Source organism: Ixodes scapularis, unplaced genomic scaffold (assembly GCF_016920785.2).
Source record: "Ixodes scapularis isolate PalLabHiFi unplaced genomic scaffold, ASM1692078v2 PGA_scaffold0__279_contigs__length_252992795, whole genome shotgun sequence".
Lineage (NCBI taxonomy): Eukaryota > Metazoa > Arthropoda > Arachnida > Ixodida > Ixodidae > Ixodes > Ixodes scapularis.
In genome coordinates this window covers 119,219,094-119,239,594 of record NW_024609835.1, presented here as the reverse complement: position 1 = coordinate 119,239,594, position 20,501 = coordinate 119,219,094, and the positions used below count along the sequence as shown (strand labels likewise).

Here is a 20,501-nt window from a genome sequence, read left to right as displayed (position 1 = left end):
CCAAACGTTAGAACTAACTATGGAACTCAAAAACTAGATTACCAATTTCCTAACCTACTAAGTAAACACCCAAGCATTGTGCAAATAGCACAGCAGGGTAGAACAATCCACCCGTTCAGGAAAAAAGTTAGAGCATATTTCCTTGAAGCTGATCGCCTACCTTAGAATATTTAATGTGACTTTTATCTGTTCTTATTGCAAATATGGTGCCTTTAATATGTCCCTCTTTTACGGTGTTATGAAGTGTTTTGATATGTTAATATCAGACGTGCGTTGGATGATTTCGTTGATAATTACGATGTTAATATCTATGAATACAGTTTTCTCTGGCTTTTGTTTCATGATTTTTTTATATTTTTATTGTGACGCATTGCTTATGTTTATATGGAATGTATTGATTGGAATGGTTTACTGATGCCTATGTTTATTTCAATCTTGTTGCTAAATTATTGTATGCTGCCTCTGTTGACTGCTATGGGCAGGGGAGGGGGGGGGGGGAGGGGGGGCTAGCGGCCTCGTCAGAGGGCTTTTTTGCCTTCTTTTGCTGCAGCCCCCCAGACATATGTATGACACATGTATGTCTGAAATAAACTATTCTATTCTATTCAGTATGAGCGCTTGGCCTGCCACAACGGATCGAACGCCGAGCAACGTCTCCAAAACCTCTACTTCTCGCTGGAAGGCACCGCGAGGCACTGGTTCGAAAACCACGAGGCTTCGTTCACTTCATGGGACATCTGCGCCACCGAATTGAAGCGAACCTTCTCGAACCAACACCGGCGACAGAATGCGGAGGACCTGCTCCAGACGCGGACACAAGCCCCCGACGATAGTGTGACAAGCTACGTTGAAGACCTGCTACGACTCTACACGCGCCGACCCGCAAGCCACCGAGGAGAACAAGTTGCGCTTCCTCATGAGGGGCGTCAAGAGCGAAATATTCGGTGGCCTTGTCCGCAGCCCCCCGACGACGGTAGACGGCTTCGTGGCCGAGGCGACCAACATCAAGCGAGCGCTGTTGGCCAGAGCTGTGCACTATCAACGACTCGCCGGTGTGTCCACGGTTCCGGCTGTCTCGCCTCCTCGCTCCGATGTCGATGGTGTCGGCATCGAACACCTGCGGCACATAATCCGGGACGTCGTCCGGGAGGAGATCAAAAAGCTTCTACCTGCCGCCGCAAGCCCAGCTTTGCCCTCAATCGCCGATATTGTCAGGGAAGAATTCATTAGGCGCCGCAGCCAGAAGTTCTCGTCGGCGCCACTCCAGAACCGCCCACGCTGAGTTACGCCGCAGCTATCCGACGACCACCGCCCTGTAGATGCTGGATTACAACCAGAAGCAGTGCGAACAGTAAAGATAATATATTTGCTTATTTACAAGAACCTATAATTAAAGATTGCTCATCGGGCGGTTTGTCGTTGGAGCGGTGTCATGGCTAGCTCCGTGCCCGTGCCTCACGTGAATCGCGTCCAACGCTGGTTCATGGCACGTGTGGAGCGCTTTTCTCTCACGTCGTTTTTTCTGCTTCTACAGCCCCCAGCTCACCAGTATACGGCGCCACCCCGACGAGAGCCTCCGGCGCCAACGTGTTCCCGACGCCAAGATCGGGCGCACGTCCGCCCAGAACAAGCTGCGCCGCGAAAGGCCGACGAGTGGAGGACGGCCGATCGACGCCCGTTGTGCTATCACTGCGAGGAAGCCGACCACATCTACCGGCGATGCCCTTACCGCCAGCTGGGCCTACGAGGGTTTGCGCCCAACGACCCTCGACCACGTCTCGGAGAGCAACCTCGGGACATCGAGGACTACCTCCCCCACTTTTCATCTCCTGAGTTGTCTCCCCGGCGAGGATTCCGTTCACCATCTCCCCGACGCTCGCCATCGCCCTTCCGCCGGTCTCGCCGAGGCAGCCTGTTACCGATCGCTTCCCGTCGGGAAAACTAGGCGCGGCAATGCCGGGAGGTGGTGTTGCCGAAGACAACGATGCCAACATCCTCCAAGATCGTCTGGGCACTCCCACTCCAACGCCGCAACGCCCCAAAACGACGTTTCTGCAACGGTGTCAAATAACCTCAACGTTATCATCGACGGCCACGACGCGACGGCACTCGTCGACACCGGAGGAGACCACTCCGTTTTGAGTGGGAGACTCTCTCGTCGCCTTCGGAAAGTTACGACGTCGTGGGACGGACCGCAGATACGAACCGCCGGCGGACATCTGATCACACCTGTCGGCAGGTGCACTGCTCGCGTTAAAATCCACGATGAAACCTGCCCTGTGAAGTTCATCGTTCTGCAAGACTGTTCGAGGGACGTCATTCTCGGAATGGACTTCTTGTGTGAATACGACGCCATCATCGGACATTGCGGAGAACAAGCTGACGCTTTGGAAACCTGTCCCATCGGCAGAAGATCCCAAAGCGACGTTAGCTCCTGTGCGAGTCCTCACCGGCCACGTCAACCTGTCGCCGCTGTCGAGTGTCTTTGTGCCCGTCGGGACCGAACAAACCACCTGCGGTGTAGCACTGCTCGAAGGAAGCGCCCAACTTCTCCTCCGACGAGGGATTGGCATTGCAAGAGGCGTAACCGAGGTCTAGGACGGGCGTGCCGTAGCTCTTGTCACCAACTTCCGGCAAGAGTCGCAGCACCTTACAAAGAGTACAGCTGTGGGCTACGTCGAGGAAATGCAGGACTCAGCCGCTATCGCCGTGATTTCAGAAGACGCCTTTCCGACGCAACATAAGTGAACCACGCCCCGTCAGAGCTCGACATCGACCCAACACTCCCCCTTCCCCAACGACGACAGCTGACTGTCCTCCTCGACGAGTTCAACGAGTGCTTTGCCACGTCATTAAAAAGTGCGCCATCCGACGGTTGCGAAGCATCGAATAGTTACTGATGACGACGCACTTCCTGTGCATCGGCCACCGTACCGAGTCTCTGTGAAAGAAAGGGAAGCCATCCAGAAGCAAATTTAGGAAATGCTTGATGACGACATCGTCCAGCCCTCAAACAGTCCGTGGGCTTCCCCAGTAGTCCTGGTGAAGAAGGAAGACTGAACACTGATGGGGGGTTCTGCGTGGACTATCGCCGACTGAACGCAGTAACAAAAAAGGACGTCAATCTGCTGCCCCGCATTGACGACACCTTGGACCGGCTGCGCCACGCCCGATACTTTTCGTCGATGGACCTGAAGAGCGGGTACTGGCAGATTGAAGTCGACGAAGGAAATCGTGAGAAGACGGCCTTCGTCACTCCGGACGGACTGTATGAATGTAAAGTAATGCCGTTCGGGCTGCGCACAGCGCCGGCCACCTTCCAGCGCGTTATGGACACCGTCCTCTCCGGCTTGAAATGGCAGAGCTGTCTCGTCTACCTTGACGACGTATTCGCGAGCGAATTCGACGAGCACCTGAGACGACAGCGAGCCGTGCCACGGGCCTTCAAGGCTGCTGGGTTGACCCTCAAGCCTTCCAAGGGTCGGTTCGCCTATGGTCAGCTTAAATTCTTGGGCCACGTCGTGAGTGCTCAGGGTGAAAGCCCTGATCCTGCAAAGACGTCGGCTGTCGCCGAATTCCCCAAACCATCAGACAAAAAGGCCGCCCGAAGATTCCTTGGGCTGTGCGCCTACTACGAACGTTTTGTTCGTGACTTCGCACAGATTTCTGCACCGCTGACGCATCTGACGAAAGACGACGTGCAGTTCCAGTGGCGAGAGGAGCAAGAACAAGCGTTCAACAAACTCAAGCGAAGGCTCCAGTCGCCCCCTATCCTCGGGAATTTCGATCAGTCGGCGGAGACAGAAATCCACACGGACGTCAGAAATACCGGTCTCGGTGCGGTACTCGTTCAGCGACAAGAAGGGGCAGAGCGAGTAATCACTTACGCGAGCCGGGGGCTGTCTAAGGCAGAAAACAATTATTCAACGACCGACAAAGAATGTCTTGCTGTCGTCTGGGCGATAACCAAGTCCCGCCCGTACCTGTACCGGATCCCGTTCCGCGTTGTAACGGACCACCACGCTCTCTGTTAGCTCGCCAATCTCAAGGACCCGTCAGGACGCCTCGCTCGCTGGAGCCTTCGACTGCAAGAGTTCGACGTGGCATTGTGCACAAGTCTGGCCGCAAGCATAATGACGCCGATTGTTTGTCTAGAGCCCCAGTCGAATATCCTCCCGACATCAACGACGACGACGATGACGCCCGTTTCCTCGAAGCAATTACAGATACCGACATGGGAGCACTTCAACGAGACGACCCCGAACTTCGCGCCGTAATCGACCACCTCGAAGGTCAAGGAGATTCCGTTCCCCGATTTTTGGCCCGAGACTAGTCAAGCTTTGTTCTGCGGCGAGGCGTGCTCTTCAAGAAGAACTCTGGAACCAGCAACCCTGTTTGGCTGTTGGTAGTTCCTGCCAGCCTGCGAGAAGATATTTTTTAAGCTTGCCACGACGACACGGCGGCTGGACACCTAGGTTACAGCAGGACGCTCGCCGGATTCGTGACAAGTACTATTGGCTGAGACTCCCGAAAACCGTCCATTTGTATACACGGTCGTGCCATGAGCGCCAACGACGTAAGAGGCCACCGACGAAGCCAGCAGGACTCCTGCAGCCGATATCTGCTCCAACTGCGCCCGTCCAGCAGGTCGGAATGAATTTACTTGGGCCGTTCCCAACATCGACGCAAGGAAACCGTTGGATTATCGTCGCGACCGATTATCTTACACGATACGCCGAGACGAAAGTCCTTCCGTCGGGAACAGTGGTGGAAGTTGCCAAGTTTTTCGTCAAATCTATTCTCTTCGACATGGAGCCCCCAAAGTCTTGATAACCGACCGAGGGTCATTGTTCTTGGCTCAGCCACACCAGCCATCGTCGGACCACCACGTACCATCCGCAAACCAACGGGCTAACGGAGCGGCTCAACAAGACGATCGCCGACATGATCTCCATGTACGTCGACGTAGAGCACAAGACGTGGAACGAGGTATTACCATACGTCGCGTTCGCCTACAACACCGCAGCTCAAGAAACAACCGGGTTTACACCCTTCGAGCTGGTGCATGGCTGAAAAGTCAGGACCATGCTGGACGCAATGCTGCCCCATGAGCCAGTGGATGACGAATGTGGCGATGCCCACGCGTTCAGTCAGAGAGCAGAAGAGGCGCGCCAACAAGCACGCCTTCGAATCCACGATCAACAGCGTGTCGACGCTCGCCGGTACAATCTTCGGCGCCACGCCGCCCACTTCCAGCCCGGAGACAGAGCGTGGCTGTGGACGCCGATTCGCCCGAAGGAAAAATCCATCATTGTAACCCTGTTTGGCAGTCAATGTTTTCTAGTGAACCGTTGACTGTGCCTGGCTGTACGTCAAGCATGTCTGATTGGCCAACAAGTTACTCTGCCCGACAGTCAAACTCCAGTCAGACTCCACTTGTCGGCTTTCTGATGGTTTTGTGGTGGCAGTCGGCCGCCGCGAAATGCCATCAAGATGTCTTGGTGGCGATTCTGATTGTACATCGATAGTCTCTGACTGTACGTCAAAACGCTTTGACGTGCAGACAGGCGTACGGTCAAAGGACGTAAAGTTCGTTCGGATACCACTATTTCGTCAAATCTATGAATACGAAAAATAATCTATGCGCAAGAAAACGATTTCGGGACGTGAGCCCGTAAAACCGCTGATGTTAGAGATATGACACGCAGCCGACCGACAACCTTGATCAGAAGCCCGCCGAAACGCCGCCGAACACGCCACTTCGCTTCGCCCATAGAGGCTTCGCCGCTTCGCCGAGCTTTCATGAACGATCGCTCTCGACTCGTTTTATTTGCCCGCTTGCTCCAACATGTCGATCCTGCCCGGGCTCTACAATGTCTTATGCTTTAGTAGAATTGCTACTCGACAAGACCCAGCCTCCGACGATGTAAGGGACTTTAGCGGTGTAGTTGAAAACGACAAGGTGTACCAGGTCTATTGGGCCGGAGACGCGCGAACAAAAGGATCGTTCTACGACGCGAAAGTACTCTACATGGCAGGTGAGTTGAACTGAAGTTCGGCGAGTGATGTACGAGTGCTTTGCATAACATGCTGAAGGCTTAACTGCATTTGCAGCCGAAGCATCTCGTATAAAACAAATGGTCAAATCGATTTTCTAAAGCGATGGCATAGCATAGGGGTTCAGGTGTCCGATTTTTACGCAAGTGCATGGTCGCGGGTTCGATCCGCGGTGGTCGGCTATTTTATTTTTTTTTCTCGAAAATTTTGTATTATCGAGGCATTTGGCGATATTTATGGGTGCGTATAGCTTTACTCTTATATAAATGCTGCCCTTGTTGATGAAATTCCCTTGGCAGTGGCAGTCAGACGTCATCTGTTGGACCATGAGATGACGTCTGATGGTCCACACGTTCCACCAAGGCTGCTGACTGGCAGTCAGTGTCACAAATTACGTATCTTCATGGAATTTTCAATAGGGCGTCGTCGCGGTCTCAGCGAAAAACTGCTGAAGCGCTTTTTTTGGGCCTTACAAGATTATCTGACGCCACGGAGATCTGAACTATGAAGTTCTTCACGACAAAACACGACCTTTAACAAGACGTCAGCCGCGACCCGAGGTGGTGCACGTCGTCCGGCTGAAGCCGTATAACGAACGATATCACTCCACCGTCGTCGACGTGTGAACTGTGAACAGTGAACTGTGAACTGTGAACTGTGAAGAGTGAACTGTGAGCTGTGGCTCGCGATTCTGCTGTCCTTCAGTTGTGGGTTTGTTTTTCGGCTTGTGCTGCATCGGGACGATGCACTTTTAAAGGGAGGGGAGGATAATGCCGCGCGCAGAGTCACGGACTTGTAGAAGGTTTTCGTTTATTCTTGCTGCGGACATAACTTCTATCGTTTATCCTTGTTTTTGTTGTTCTAGAGAGTGCATGTTCATTCTCGCCCCGAGCGCGGTACGCTCGGACCTTCTCCGCCGAATCTTTGACATAGTTAGTCACTCTACAGGGTGATTCAAGGAGACGCCAGGCTCTTTAAATCGACCGCAAAATTCAGTTTCTTAACCTATCGCGCTACGACTTTGTGCAGCGTTGCCCACAGATGATGCATCTTTTTTTGTAAAATTTGCAAAGTGCGAACTTAACTGAGGAAAAAGAAGAGAAAAAAAGGCTTAGCTTCTATGGAAACGCAGCGAAGCCACCGGTCTTCAAACAACACGGCGCCGTTTCGCATGGGAGACAAGAGATGGCGCAAGCGGTCGCGACGCCAACTGCCGCCAACGAACGAGCATACGACGCCGAGGGTCGGCGGCTTTAGCAGACAAGGAACTGCAGCTCCTTGTTGTTACCGAGCCTGTTTTTGTTTCTGGGACTGCCACCGCCTGTGGAACGCGCGCCGCTTTTGAGTGGAAAAGATCGTCTGCTAAATACGCCGGCACTTGGCGCCGTATGCTAGTTCGTTGGCGGCGTTCGTTGCGCCATCTCTTGTCTCCCGTGCGAAACGGCGCCGTTTTCTTTGAAGACCGGTGGCACCGCTGCGTTTCCATAGGAGCTATGTCTTTTTCTTTCTTTACTTCTCCCTCAGGTAAGTTCGCTCTCTGCAAATTTTACAAAAAACAAAATGCACCATCTGTGGGGAACGCTGCACAAAGTCGCAGCGCGATAGTTTAAGAAACTGAATTTTGCGGTCGATTTAAAGAGCCTGGCGTCTCCTTGCATAACCCTGTAAATAAAAGGCCGCCCGCAACCGCCCGCAACCTTTCCGAGTCAGTTTCGCCCCAGCGTTCAACTCTGCTCTTTCGCCGACTTCGACGTCCGCGACGCTCTGCTGTTATCTTCTGTTTCCTTTTTATTTTTGGGCACAAGTTCGCCCCATTAAACGTTTAGTTTCTTCAGTCATTATCGCCTCCTCACTTGTCATTAGTGACAATATGACGTCAAGCCAATGCCCGTACCGATCCGTACAATGCTCGCATGAGTCGCTCCATTATCCGGGCGTCGGTTCGATCCGTACGGTACTCGCACAATATCGTTGCGATACTAGGCTGATGTTCAAATGACGGTGCGCTAATATCTGTGGATATTGGGCTGTGGTGAAAAACTGGACGTTCGGTCTATATGGGACCAATTTTTGGCCGGCACTGGCACACTAGTCAAGTATCGCCCTGCTGCTTGGGCAATCGCACAGAAAAAGAAACAACAGAGAGGCATCTCACAATTTCGTGGTATGTAAGTGTTCATACTTTTCACTCCTAAATAGCTTTATAGAAGCTAATCTCAACAAGATATAGTAGAAGAGACCTGGTTCCCCGTTTGGCGGCGGACGCGAACGCTAAGTCGAAAGAGTCACCCTACCGCGTTCCCCCAGAATTGACGCATGAAAATGGCTGAAGCGAGTATAGATTTATCATTCGCTTGTACAGACTGTAGTTCGCTCGGGGTAGTAAGTAAGAAAAAGAAACTTTCAGCCTTTCAACTCTGGTGAAGAAGGAAGAGCAGCGGAGCCGTAGTTTCTGTTCTCGACGGTGGCTCTCCAGGCGAGCGATCTACTCTTCTTTCGCAAGGGAATCTGAAGCGCTGGACGCAGTGTAACTGTAGGCGATAGCGGACTCGCGGCGGTTGCGAAACCATTTACGCTGCTGTGCACATCTCCACTCGTTCCGGTTCCCGCTGTCTTCTTCCTCCGAAGAAATGTTGCCGCCATCTATGAGCGACAGCGGCAAGCAGACAACCGGCAAACGTAACACTCTGGACAGCTACCGCCATCTATGAGCGACGGTGGCAAGCAGAGTGTTGTGTCGGCCACGGGTGTCGACAATTGTTTGGTACCGGACACGATCCTAGCCCTTAACAGCTCCACTGTGAAAAAACGGCTGCTGTACTTTGTTACTCTTTAAGTCCAAAGCTACGATCCGATTGAGCCAATCAAGTGCCGCCAAACGCCTGTCGTCATGGCGCTCGTATTCCTGTGCCTTCCCTATCGCCGGCTTAGCCAATCATGCACAGGGAATGCCCCGCGATCCTGCGCTTTTACTGTGCTCCATTCACTTCGCCGATTATAGCAAAAGCACAAAGACGACGAATGCACTGACGATGCGCTTTTTGGCGCTACTCGATTGGCTACGTCGGACCGTAGCATCGGCTGCGCTCAGACTTGGTATGAACCGGAGGATAGTTCAGCATTCACGTGACATTGGAGCCGTGACGAGAAGCGAAGTTATGCTACACAGAAGAAAACAACAAAGCATTCCTCTCGTTCAGTGTAAGTTTTGATTTCCGTATAGCTCAGTTTACTGTAGGTATCAAAATGCTGGTCAGTTGAAATTAAATAACGCTGTGTCAGTCTTAACGATTTCTGTGGAAAGACAAGCCGGGTGTTGTTTCCTGTCAGTTTCCTTAGAGATTACAAAGACATCATTGCTAGTTATTCGTGCTACTATGTACCTCTGCATTTTACTTTAATTCGTAAAGTTTCCTTCTTTTTTTTTTTACTTTCCGAAACTTTGTGTAAAAATACTATATATATATATATATATATATATATATATAAAACTGAGAAGAAAAAACCCTTAGTGAAAAACAGCAACAACGGACGATTTAATCTTCGACGTTTCGGCCGGAGTCCGGCCTTCGTCAGGAAGAACTTTTATATATATATATATATATATATATATATATATATATATATATATATATATATATATATATATATATATATATATATATATATATATATATATATATATATATAATTCGGTTAGCTGTAGCAACAGGCCTTGTCCTCTAAAGGCTCCGTTAGACTGTAATGTCGAGCGTAGTACACGCGACGTAGCGCAGCTCACGCATATACTGATTGGTCGCAGATATCGAGTTCTTGCCTGCCGGCCAAAGAAACGCGAGCGTTCTGCGCTATGCTGCGTTCGCTGATCTCAACGTGGGAGTATAACATCCCAGTAGAAACGCAGTGCTGTGTTAAGTTTTGTTTTTGCTGGATTTGTTCTATATCGAGCGTTGCAGATGTCAACGCAACATTATCTTGCTCCCGATTGACTAATCCTAGAGCGCTTAGCGAGCATTTCACAACGTGAAGCAAGTGCAACTTACTGTCTAAGCGTGATAAGATAGCGAGGAGACAGCTGCCCTATAAAAGTATCGTCGCTGTATCGTGACTCTATGCATCATCTGTCAGGTGAGTGAATCTTTCGCGTCTTTGTTGTTTGTTTCTATCCTGTGCGTATGCGTTTATAGCGGCGGTGTACATTTACGCAGCTTAGTTTATAATTTCATATTTCTTGTACGGTTTACACTATCCCACCATTCACTTCAAGTACGTTTAAAATGTTTGAATAGCCAGAAGCCGTCGTTTCACATGGAGTATAATTCCAAAAACCTTTCTGTGGGGATACCACTTTTCTTTTGAAACACTACCGTCCCACTTCTTTCGGTACGGTAATTAACGTTCCGCGTTAGTTGGCTATGTAGAATAGAATATTACAATAATACAAACATTTTACGTCGACGGAAAATGCTGAAAGGCGCTTATTTGTAGTTTCACTTACAAATTATATTACATCTTCCGAGTACGTTCCTGACTTTGAATGTGCCATCAATGTTCAGTAAGTTGAGGTTCTTTGTAAAATACTCCGCGAGAGACTTGTGCCAATTTTCATTTTCAGACACTACTACCCATAACGGGCACTTGATTTTATGAGGTTTTGCCAAAAATAACATATGTAAACGAAGGTTCTTTTGTATCGATCGCTCGCAATAGCTGTTCTAGATTCAAGCTCTTACACAGCCCTTTAGCATCGTTCCCCTTGACCAACGATACGTCGTCACACTTTTGAAAGACGAAACGAATAGCCCCAGAAGATTTCGACAGATAGGTCTCTAGGCATTACAACAAATTCACCTTCCATGTCTGTTGGCAACAGTGCAAAGCAACTCTTTCTCAGGTACTCTACTGTGCGTTTTAGGAGAAGTTTGACGGCTGAATATTTAGACTGGGGTAACATATAGACACCCTCTGAATTGAATCGTCCGGACCCGTTTTCGGTAGCCCGGCTCGATACTTGTCTCACAATGGCCAGTAGCTCAAGTGCCGACTTTTGGGGCTCCACTGCAAACGTTGGTTCTTTACTTAGGGTGCGATGAGTCTCCAACTTTTGGCATTTTTAAAGACTGTCTTGCACCCTTGTAATTGACGCATGAGTTGGCAACCTACAATTTACCAGAGTTTTAGACCTATAGGCCTGTATTTGTCAGCCGGGCATGAATGCTGGGCCTTTGAGCCCAGAAGTAACAAGCCGATCCTCTCGTTCGGCTAAGCACATTCAAAGATTGTGAAAAGAGGAATTGTGTATTCATGCTTCACTTCCACCCTTTCTAAATCATGTCACCGGCGTCTGTCAAATAGCTTCTTAAAACAAGTAGAAAGACTTGCGAATGCCGGCTAACCACAGATAATTCTAGCTTTAGTGGCTGAAGAATTGCTGAAAAACTTGAAAACGCGCCTAACAAGTGACGAGTGTCCAAGAACCCGTAGCAAAAAAAGGTGCGTCATTCCGTACTTGCGCAAGATTTCTCACAACTTAAAGAGAATAGTAAAAGGAGCAGAAGTTGTAGTTTTTTCTGCTCCTGAGCGTTCGTCTGGCCTGCGCAGAAAAGTGAACAAGATTGGGAAAGAGAGAAAACATCGTACGAAAATCACCGACAGCCTTTCGCTAGCTGTAAAGAATGCGTCGTTTATTTTATTCGTCTGTCCTGTGACAGGTTCTACATCGGACAGACCGGACGGTGCATTAATGAACTGTTAAAGGAAGATTAGCATAATATAACAAAACAAATTTCCGGTCATCCACGAATTCACTGCCGTGACTGTGGATACGAAAAATAAAAAATATTAAAAGGCAGGATGAAAAACTAATTGGAGAGATAGTAGAAGCTTACGAAATAAACAAATTATAAGACAAAGTGAGAGCGTGGCCCCCGTTGTTATGTCCCATAAAGAAATTTTTTTCCTTACTGGTTAGGGGCCGACAATGACAGAGCACTTCATAATTTAACTAATAAGATGCTGAGACGGTATACATTTTGTCTCTTTTCTACGCTCTTTGTTTATTTGGCTGTTGCCCATGTGTACATGTACTGTATATACTGGCAGTGGTGAAAATAAACTTTTACCTAATGTTCAGCGCTTTCGTATCCTTCGTCTTTACTTTGTGCTTGTCTTGTCGCGCTGTTCTAAACCAAGATGCTCATAAACCAACTAGGCCAAACATACATTTTAGTTTTTTTGTTTTTTTTTTTCATCTTCGAAGTCCATTTTATATACAGTTTCACTCGGTAAACACTCCGCTTTTGCGGGAATTTGCACACGGAGTAAAGTTAAAGGTGAATACGCCACGTGGAGACAGATAAGTGAACTGCAAGCGCCTGTCACAAATTTCAGACCATAAATGCAAATGCATTTTTGTTTTCAGTTTTTTTTTAGCTATTTATTTATGATGCCGGTATACACGTAAATACGTTTTCTTACTCGCCTTGTTTAAAGGGGTGCTGTACCGAAATTTGTATTTCGAAAAATAAGGCCTCAGAAGTGTTGAACGGGACGCTACAAACTCAAATCTATCACTCATGCATCAATGTCTGAAAGGAATGGTCGTATTTTTTTTTTTTTTTTTAAGGGCGTTATCGATCTAGGAATATGACGTCATGATTCTCTTCGAAGAGTTAAGACTGAGAGAAAGCGGCCTCGCTTCTCTTCTCCTCGCTTCGGTTCACCTGCTAGAGGGGACGTAGTGAGGGGGAGAGGGAACGAGAATCGTGACGTCACATGTCTCGTCGGCCTCGTCGGACATGTTCAATCGCGCACTCCTTCTCCAAAAATATGGCCATGCGTTAGAGATGTCACTGTATGAGTGAGGTTCCTAGGTTGTGCAGCGTCCTGCCTATCGCTCGAGCCTTGTTTTGTGAGCTCCAAATTTCGCTTCAGCATCCCTCTAGCGTCCCTATACGGCATCGAGATGTAATAGATAACCATGAAAATCATCATGGTGCCAGTTGTCAGTGCTATGGTAATGGTAATTATTATCATGATAAAATTTACATTTATTTATTGTTCAGAAGCACCTTTTAATTCCTTGCCCTCCATAAAGAAAACGCTGAGTTTGAACTAAGTTTTACTTGTTTTGGTAAATTTTCTAGGCGTAAAATAATAATTCTCCGGAAGAATTCGCGCCCATGTACGTACATTTTCCTCGGTCGTTCAAAATCATACAGTAGCGAAACAACAAAGTGATATCACAAAATGTGCTGGTATTAAAGGAAAAGGTTTAATACATTTCTGAGACACCATAAGATTCCCAGCGTTTTCAGAGACCAAACTCGACATGACCTAAAACTATCTTGTTTGTTTTGTGTGTTTTATAGGGCGATTTCGGACGACGATGCTGTATACTACCGTTTTCGCAACCTTGCTTGTTGGTGAGTACAAACAAATGTATTAACTAATAATGGCCAGCCTTATTTCTAAAACACTTCGTTCATAGGCTTAGTGACATACACATTCCCCAGACATTAATATTTTTAAAAAGAACAGGTAGGTTACAGTACTACAAAATAACTTTTTACAACAAAAAAAAACAACGCCCTCTGTACTACGTCTAGAAGTATGTCCTTCAACAAGTTTCGAATTTGGTGGTGACTTAAGTTTCGAAAAGAACCTCTTAGACATACATTTTAGTAAATCGCCATAAGTGATCAAACAATTTTTTTTTATGCGCAGTGGAATAAATACAGCCGCCCTTGAAAGAAAACAGATATGAATTACGTTTTGTGAAACATCTGAACCTAAAAATATCATTTTTTTTTTCTGGCCAAGTTTATTTTATAAATGATTATGCATGGCGCTAATGAAATATATCAAAGAGGCAAAATGTTATCTAAAAATGCTTCATTTTACATGACGTCAATCACGTCGTCGTCGGCTAAGTCTACATGCTTCTAAAATAAATAACGTCTCAAACGCCTTTGTGATTCTTGAGCCTGTGGGAATGTAGAAAATATTACGGAGCAATCGGATTTTTTTTTCTTTTTCATATAAACAGTTGTATTCACAGCAATTTGCGTAATAGAATACGATTTCATAGGTCATTAATGCGTGAGAAATTTTAATCGTTCTTTGTACTATTTTTAATGACTGAAGTGTAAAAAGTATAGTTCTGACGTTCGCGCTAACCTCTACGCATTAGGATACGTGGTCGGAGTAAAACGAACTATACGCTATGTACCATCGGGTTCGAATGAAACGCGAACAGTGACGGAACTTCGAGCCCCCTACCGGCGCCGCTTCCATGTTTGGGTTGTGCTTGGGGACGTTCAAACGTAACGGAGTAGGACGCACGACCTCGCAGCGCCCAACTCCGATGTGTCTAAACATCGCCAAGCACAGCAGTCTCGAAAGCTGCGCCGGTAGAGGGCTCGAAGTTCCGTCACTATTTGCATTTCGTTGCAACCCGGTGGTATGTTCAATTGTACTCTCGGGTTTGTTATTACACTGTCTATTTCTTTTATTCGAAAAAAAATGTCTAGGAGCAACATTCTGAATGAAATTAAGTCGAGCAGTTATAAAATCAGCGTATATTTCATTACATGAACCGCTGGCAGAAATATAACGCATCAGGAGAACGTGTGGTTCTTGGATGATATAGGCTACGGCAGCCCAGTAGACCCCTTGACTTACAAACAGATAAAAAAAAAGTATTCTTATACTTCGTTTCGGTCTCGGTCTGAGCGCGGCCGATGTTATGAGCCGAAGGGCCAATCAAACAGCGCAAAAAGCGCAGCGTCATGGCGTGCTCTCTGCGCTTGATAAGACTAGCCGGCGGAGGAGCACGCACAGAGCGACGGCGAGTACCGGCTGGTCCTATCAACTGCAGAGAGCACGCCATGATATTGTGCCTCTTTCGTTGTTTGATTGGCCCTTAGGCTCATAACATCGGCCGCGCTCGGACCGAAGCTGAAACGAAGTATAGCCATGCAATGCGTGTTTCTTTACTTCCCTCACATTAGTCCGACCGCAGCTAACATGCAGATCCGATAATGCCAATCAAGCAACATCAAAGCGCATCGTCACCCTGCCAAACTCCGGCTAAACCAATCACGCGCAAGATAGCACCAGGTCGCTCCACATTTGCCGAACATGATTGGTTTAGCCGGTGATAGGAAAACGCCAGATTGATGGATGCTGACGGCTGTACCCTTTATAACGGGTGGCAGCTAGCGCCACCTAGCCTAAACGCACAAAGACAACGAGCTCCATGACTATGCACTTTTTGGCTCTCCTGGATTGGCTGCATCGAATAATAGCGTTGGCTGCCTCCAGACTAGATGTGAAACGGAATATAAAAAGTGCCCTCGTGACGGAGCAAGAAACAAATTTAGGACGTACAAATAACTTTGCATATCTGCACATGTGTAACCCGTAAACCGCCTCATTGGTTTTCGTAAGATGTGTGCCGTGTACAAACAGCATATCTTATTAAACTTCCTGAGATTGTGTTGAAAACCATGGACGGCATTTATTCCTTACCCATAAGCCGATAAACCTCTCTAACACCTTCATCGCATTTCCTTCTCTGCCTGCTGATGTCTCTCAAGTGAGCGAGTCCTATTCGTTATGCCTTCAAGGAAAGCCGTGTCGCAACACCATCAAATAATACTATTGTCTATTTATTACAGGAGCCATCTGCGGTTCCGTGCAAGACACCAATAGATATGTGGACCGGGTGCTGGGTGTGGAGATGCCCAGAGAGCTCAGCTCTCTTGATCCATGGATTTCTAGCAACTACAACGTTACCCTGAACGCTACGATGAAGATTTCTGCCTATTTTCACCCGCTGAATATCACTGGATTCCGCCTAGCTAAACGTCTAGGAAATTGTCAGAATGGAAGAATTGGGAACCGCGTCAACGCCACTTGCAACGTCACCTTTGGTCACGTCGTTGCTCGGGCCAACTTGACCCTCAGGTAAATGGACGAATTTTCTCAAATATGACGCAACGGTAGGCCAAATATTATTTTAGTATGGCACAAATGAAAGCAAACACCCAAACACCGTCTATTGAGCGGAGCTGAACAAGGTTGTTGAGAGGTACACAAAAGTAATGAGGGAATTCTGACTCACATGAATATGCAATGAGTTATTTGTTCATAAGTCCAACGGATATTTAAAAAAAAGGAATGACATTTACTTCAATACTACCTTTGCAACATGTTTGTTAGACTCTGCAGATAATAGATGAGGATAAACGTTCTGACCACAGGCTAATTTACTAAACTTTGTTTTTTAAATTTCTACTAATGTTGTCATGGTTGTGGTTGTTATTGCTGTTGTTTTTGTTTTTGTTTGGGTTGTGTGGGGAGAGGGTTAATGTTTTAATGCATTCTTGGAGCGGTCGTTATAAAGGCTAAGCCAATTTAAATCTTTTGCGCAAAATTTTTAGCTTTTGAGCTCTTGGTCAATTGATTTATACTTTGAGGGGAGCGCACATTGCCCTGCATAAAGTATATGCTCAATTTGTTTGTTTTTTTTATAGATAAATCAGTTTTTCTATTTTTTCCTTTTTTTTTTTACAGCTTGGTTTTGCAAACTGAACAAAAAAGGAGCGCGGCGAGCTCCTTACACAATAATGTATTCTGGGGGTAACGTTATGATAAGTCGGATAATTGAATTAAATTTGTTAAAGTAATTTGTAATTAGCGAAAATAAATGTATGGTTCTTGCATGAAAAAAAAAACAGACTGAGAATAAATAGCATAATAGACAAATGGACGCGTTTTTCGATGTTGAGACGTTGTGTGCATTTGCCCGTCTATGATTTGAGACACTGTGTGTGTTGGTCAATTATTTTATATATTCTGATTCTCGGGTTTTCATTATGGAGCTATTGCACGTTTGCCTGCGTATTTTCATGTTTATTGTTAGTGTCGTTTTGATTCCAAACTTTCTGGGAGTAATAAAAAAAAACTACCAAGCCACTCATGCTCCTAGAAATGAATTACTTTGTTGTTTTGGATGACGTGCTCAGTAAGTTTCTAATTGAAAACTCATGTTTATTTTTACTAACTAAACGTTAACTAACAAATATTAGTTATTACAGTCGAAATACAGGCAAGCTGCTGTATATTTAATGTCTTGATGAATTACCCAAGATCATGTGGCGAGAAACCTAGAAACACCAACCGTGGAAGTGAAAGAAAAAGATCACAGAAGGATAAAATCTCAACTTTGTCCTCCTGCCACATTTTTTTTTCTCTTCCACAGTTGATGCTTCTAAGTTATTCACCCCAGTCTCGGGTAATTCATAAATATGGTTAATATTTTATTTGAATTATCGTGACGATTATTCATTAATATTATGTTATGTTCTCCTGGCCGTATAACTCACCTTCACAGACCGCATTAGCGAACAAGTTTCACAGCGCTTTTGATCTTTTACAATTTGTTAAGCCTAAAAACACCCTGTATAAGAGTGATGTACTCGCTCTGCGAATTACGTCACTATAGCTCGGCTGCGGTTGTTGAACCAACGATACTCTTTTAAAAACCGACTAAACGTTCACAACGAGCGCATCACTGTCCGTCGCCTTAATGTGGGTAATGCTCGTAGCATTTTTTTTTCATACAGTTTAGAAATTAGGCAACAAAAAGACCAAAAACTGACCGATGAATTTCGTAAAACTCGTTGCCTTTTCGCGAGATCTTTTAGACTGTTTAGCTATTAATACGGCTCTGTTTAATGCTGCAGTTGTATATAAATGCGTTTTCAGATTTTAGTTCTCGTTTCCATGTTTTGAAAGTTACTCTCATCTAATCTCAGCCGAGCCCAATAAACACAAGGTCTATATGACATTTCCCTATTTCCCCTTCCCATTTTATATAAGAAAGGTGAAATTAAGAACCAAAACAATATATAATTTGTCTCATTTATATTTGAAGTGAAATCGTCCTCATAAATTACCTTCAGGGTATAGCATATTTAGTTTAGCTACCTTAGTTACGTAATGAAACTGTAAAATGCAGTTTCCTCTTAAAAAAAAAGAAAAAAGAAACCGGAGCAAGGTTATCTCATACTCAGCTTGTTGTTGCGCTTGAAGAACACAGTAACTTTGAACTTCTACGTTTCAAAGGATCAATGTGGTCACCAAATTGTATACATAAAATTAAGTTCAGCTCTTGCTCTACCTTACAATGATTAGAGACCATCCGGGGCGTTAAAAATTATTGACAATTTATACATTTGTAGTCAAAACTGTTTCACATCAATGTGCATCCGCCTTCACATGATGAGCATTCTCCTTTTGTATAAAACCTTCAAAAACCTCGTTGGAAGACCAATTTGTCTTACTTTATTTATACTAATTGTTCGTACAAAATAACAAGGCCACGCACCTTCTGTAGTAATGTTTTTGCTTAAGGCTATACACCTAATTAGGGCGAAACAACTACCGCTGTAAAAAAAGAGTGATACCTTTTTCTTGATTTCTGTAATCATAATAGCTTATACTGCCTTCCTTGTAGGTACACCGGTCGAGTGTTCTACAACGTCACTGCAGTCGGCACATTCACCACCATCTTCAGCAAGTTTAATGCAACGGCACAAATTGGACGACCACCTTTCGCAGATTTGAAGCTCGTGCTCCCTCTTGAGGCGTCTGTCAAGTTTACGGGACTTAAGAACGTCCCAGTCTCCGAGGCCCTCAAGAAAGGCTTCCTGAACCATCTAGGGGACAAAATTTCCAACTTCCTAGTTTTTTACGTTCAAGCCTTGAATAGAGCTGCTCGGAAAGCACCCTTCCCTTATTAATCACCCCAATTTGAGTACGTAAATTGTTTTTATGTCGGTCGCTACTAGTTTCACACAAAATAAATAAAAGGAAGTATTTTATTCTGCAGGAATTCTTCGCACCTATATTTCACTTGGCTTTTCTTACATAAATGTGTACGGTGAATGCGATATTGGAATTGTTCACCGTTCCATACATTGCTGAAAATACTTTTCAATAAAGTTCCAGCAGTTTGCTTTTAAAGTCAAAGGGAATTTTGTAGTTCCAGAAAGTTGAGCAGTAGGGAGACTCGAATAAATAATAAGAAAACTTTTTTTTTAATATCAAAAGATTGCTAAGACATGCAGTTATCCTCGAAACTCTGTAAAGCTCATGCACCTATACAGGCACGGACGGCGTAAGTGGTCCGTGCCACTTACGCCATTGCCACGGAATTAAAAGTAAAAGAATTAAAAGTAGCCCTTGCCACGGAATTAAAAGTTAAAATAGAACGCAGAAAAAAAGCCTGCAAACGAGAGCGTGAAGTTACCGTGACTCAGCATGCAATTTTATTTCTTGAGAGATGCACTTCGATGTATCTCGCCGAATTCGCGTTACTGCTATCCCGTGCTTGACCAACATCTACTAGGTTTCAACCCTTTTGTGCTACATTTTTGAGGCTAGCCTAGCATCCGCAGTGCTCCAACGCTGTCAAAGCACACGACGCCGAAGAGCGTTGTTGTTGAAAACTTTTAATTGAACATCAAAGGAAATAATAGCGAAGGGAAGGGGGAGACAGAGGGATACAGTGGATGTATGCCCTCATTTTAGGGCTCCAACTGCGGCTTCGGCATGCAGCGCGAGTGTCACTAACCGCTTTTGCACACCGATGAGGTCGCTCTGCAGCCCCGCTTACGACTCTTGAGTACCAGCAGTGGAGCCAGTCCAGGGATATTCTTGTACCTCCAAGTAGTGTGATGCACGTCCGCGCAGGGTTCAGTACAGAAGGGGCAGTCTCCCGTAGTGTATTGGTCGGGGTACCACTGGTGCAACTTGGTGGGGTTCACAAAAAGGCCCGTCCGTAACCCCCCTTCTCCAGGTCACATTCTTCTTCTTTACCGGGTCCCCGCACGTGCCTCGGAATACGCGGCTGTCTTGCTTCCGCGCTGTGAGCGTGTTACCTGTCTCGACACCGTTCTCGGCGACAAAAAAGCCCGCCTTATCAACGTGTACCCACCCTCCGATAGCAAGCATTTGAACAATTTTGTTTAAGACCTATTTTGCGCTACGTCGCCGAGGCTATAGCATAGCTTCTACAGTACTCCAACTTTGTCAAATCTGGCTGCGCGTAAGCCTGCGAATGAAAGGCAAGATAAAGTTAAGCACTTTCACAGCAGCGTCGGGCTGCAGCGCTGTGGATGTTACGCTGGTTTTGGTAATGCATCTTGAAAGAGTTGACGCCGACTACAGAGCAATTGAAAACCTTTGACGTCATCACAGTGAGATCGGGCGGAGGTACAAATTGGGCAAAAGTGCTGAGTCAACGCTCAACTGTGCCTCCAGTACAATCAAAGCGTCAAAGGACACCCGGCATTAGACTTGGGTCCAATTGCTTAGCTGGCACTTTCCGACCGTGATGACTTTCATTAAAATAAGAGAAGGATGCTTGCAGACTT

General features: G+C 46.2%; 1 protein-coding gene across 1 annotated transcript; it reads left to right on the top strand.

The window, feature by feature from the left end:
• Nucleotides 1–9,220: 9,220 nt before the first annotated feature.
• Nucleotides 9,221–18,958, top strand: LOC8028839. The gene is made up of 4 exons (XM_040217597.3): nt 9,221–9,258; nt 13,428–13,481; nt 15,738–16,026; nt 18,581–18,958. The coding sequence occupies exons 2-4, from the start codon at nt 13,445–13,447 to the stop codon at nt 18,864–18,866; spliced, it is 612 nt and encodes a 203-aa protein (XP_040073531.2). The 5' UTR covers nt 9,221–9,258; nt 13,428–13,444; the 3' UTR covers nt 18,867–18,958.
• Nucleotides 18,959–20,501: the final 1,543 nt, after the last annotated feature.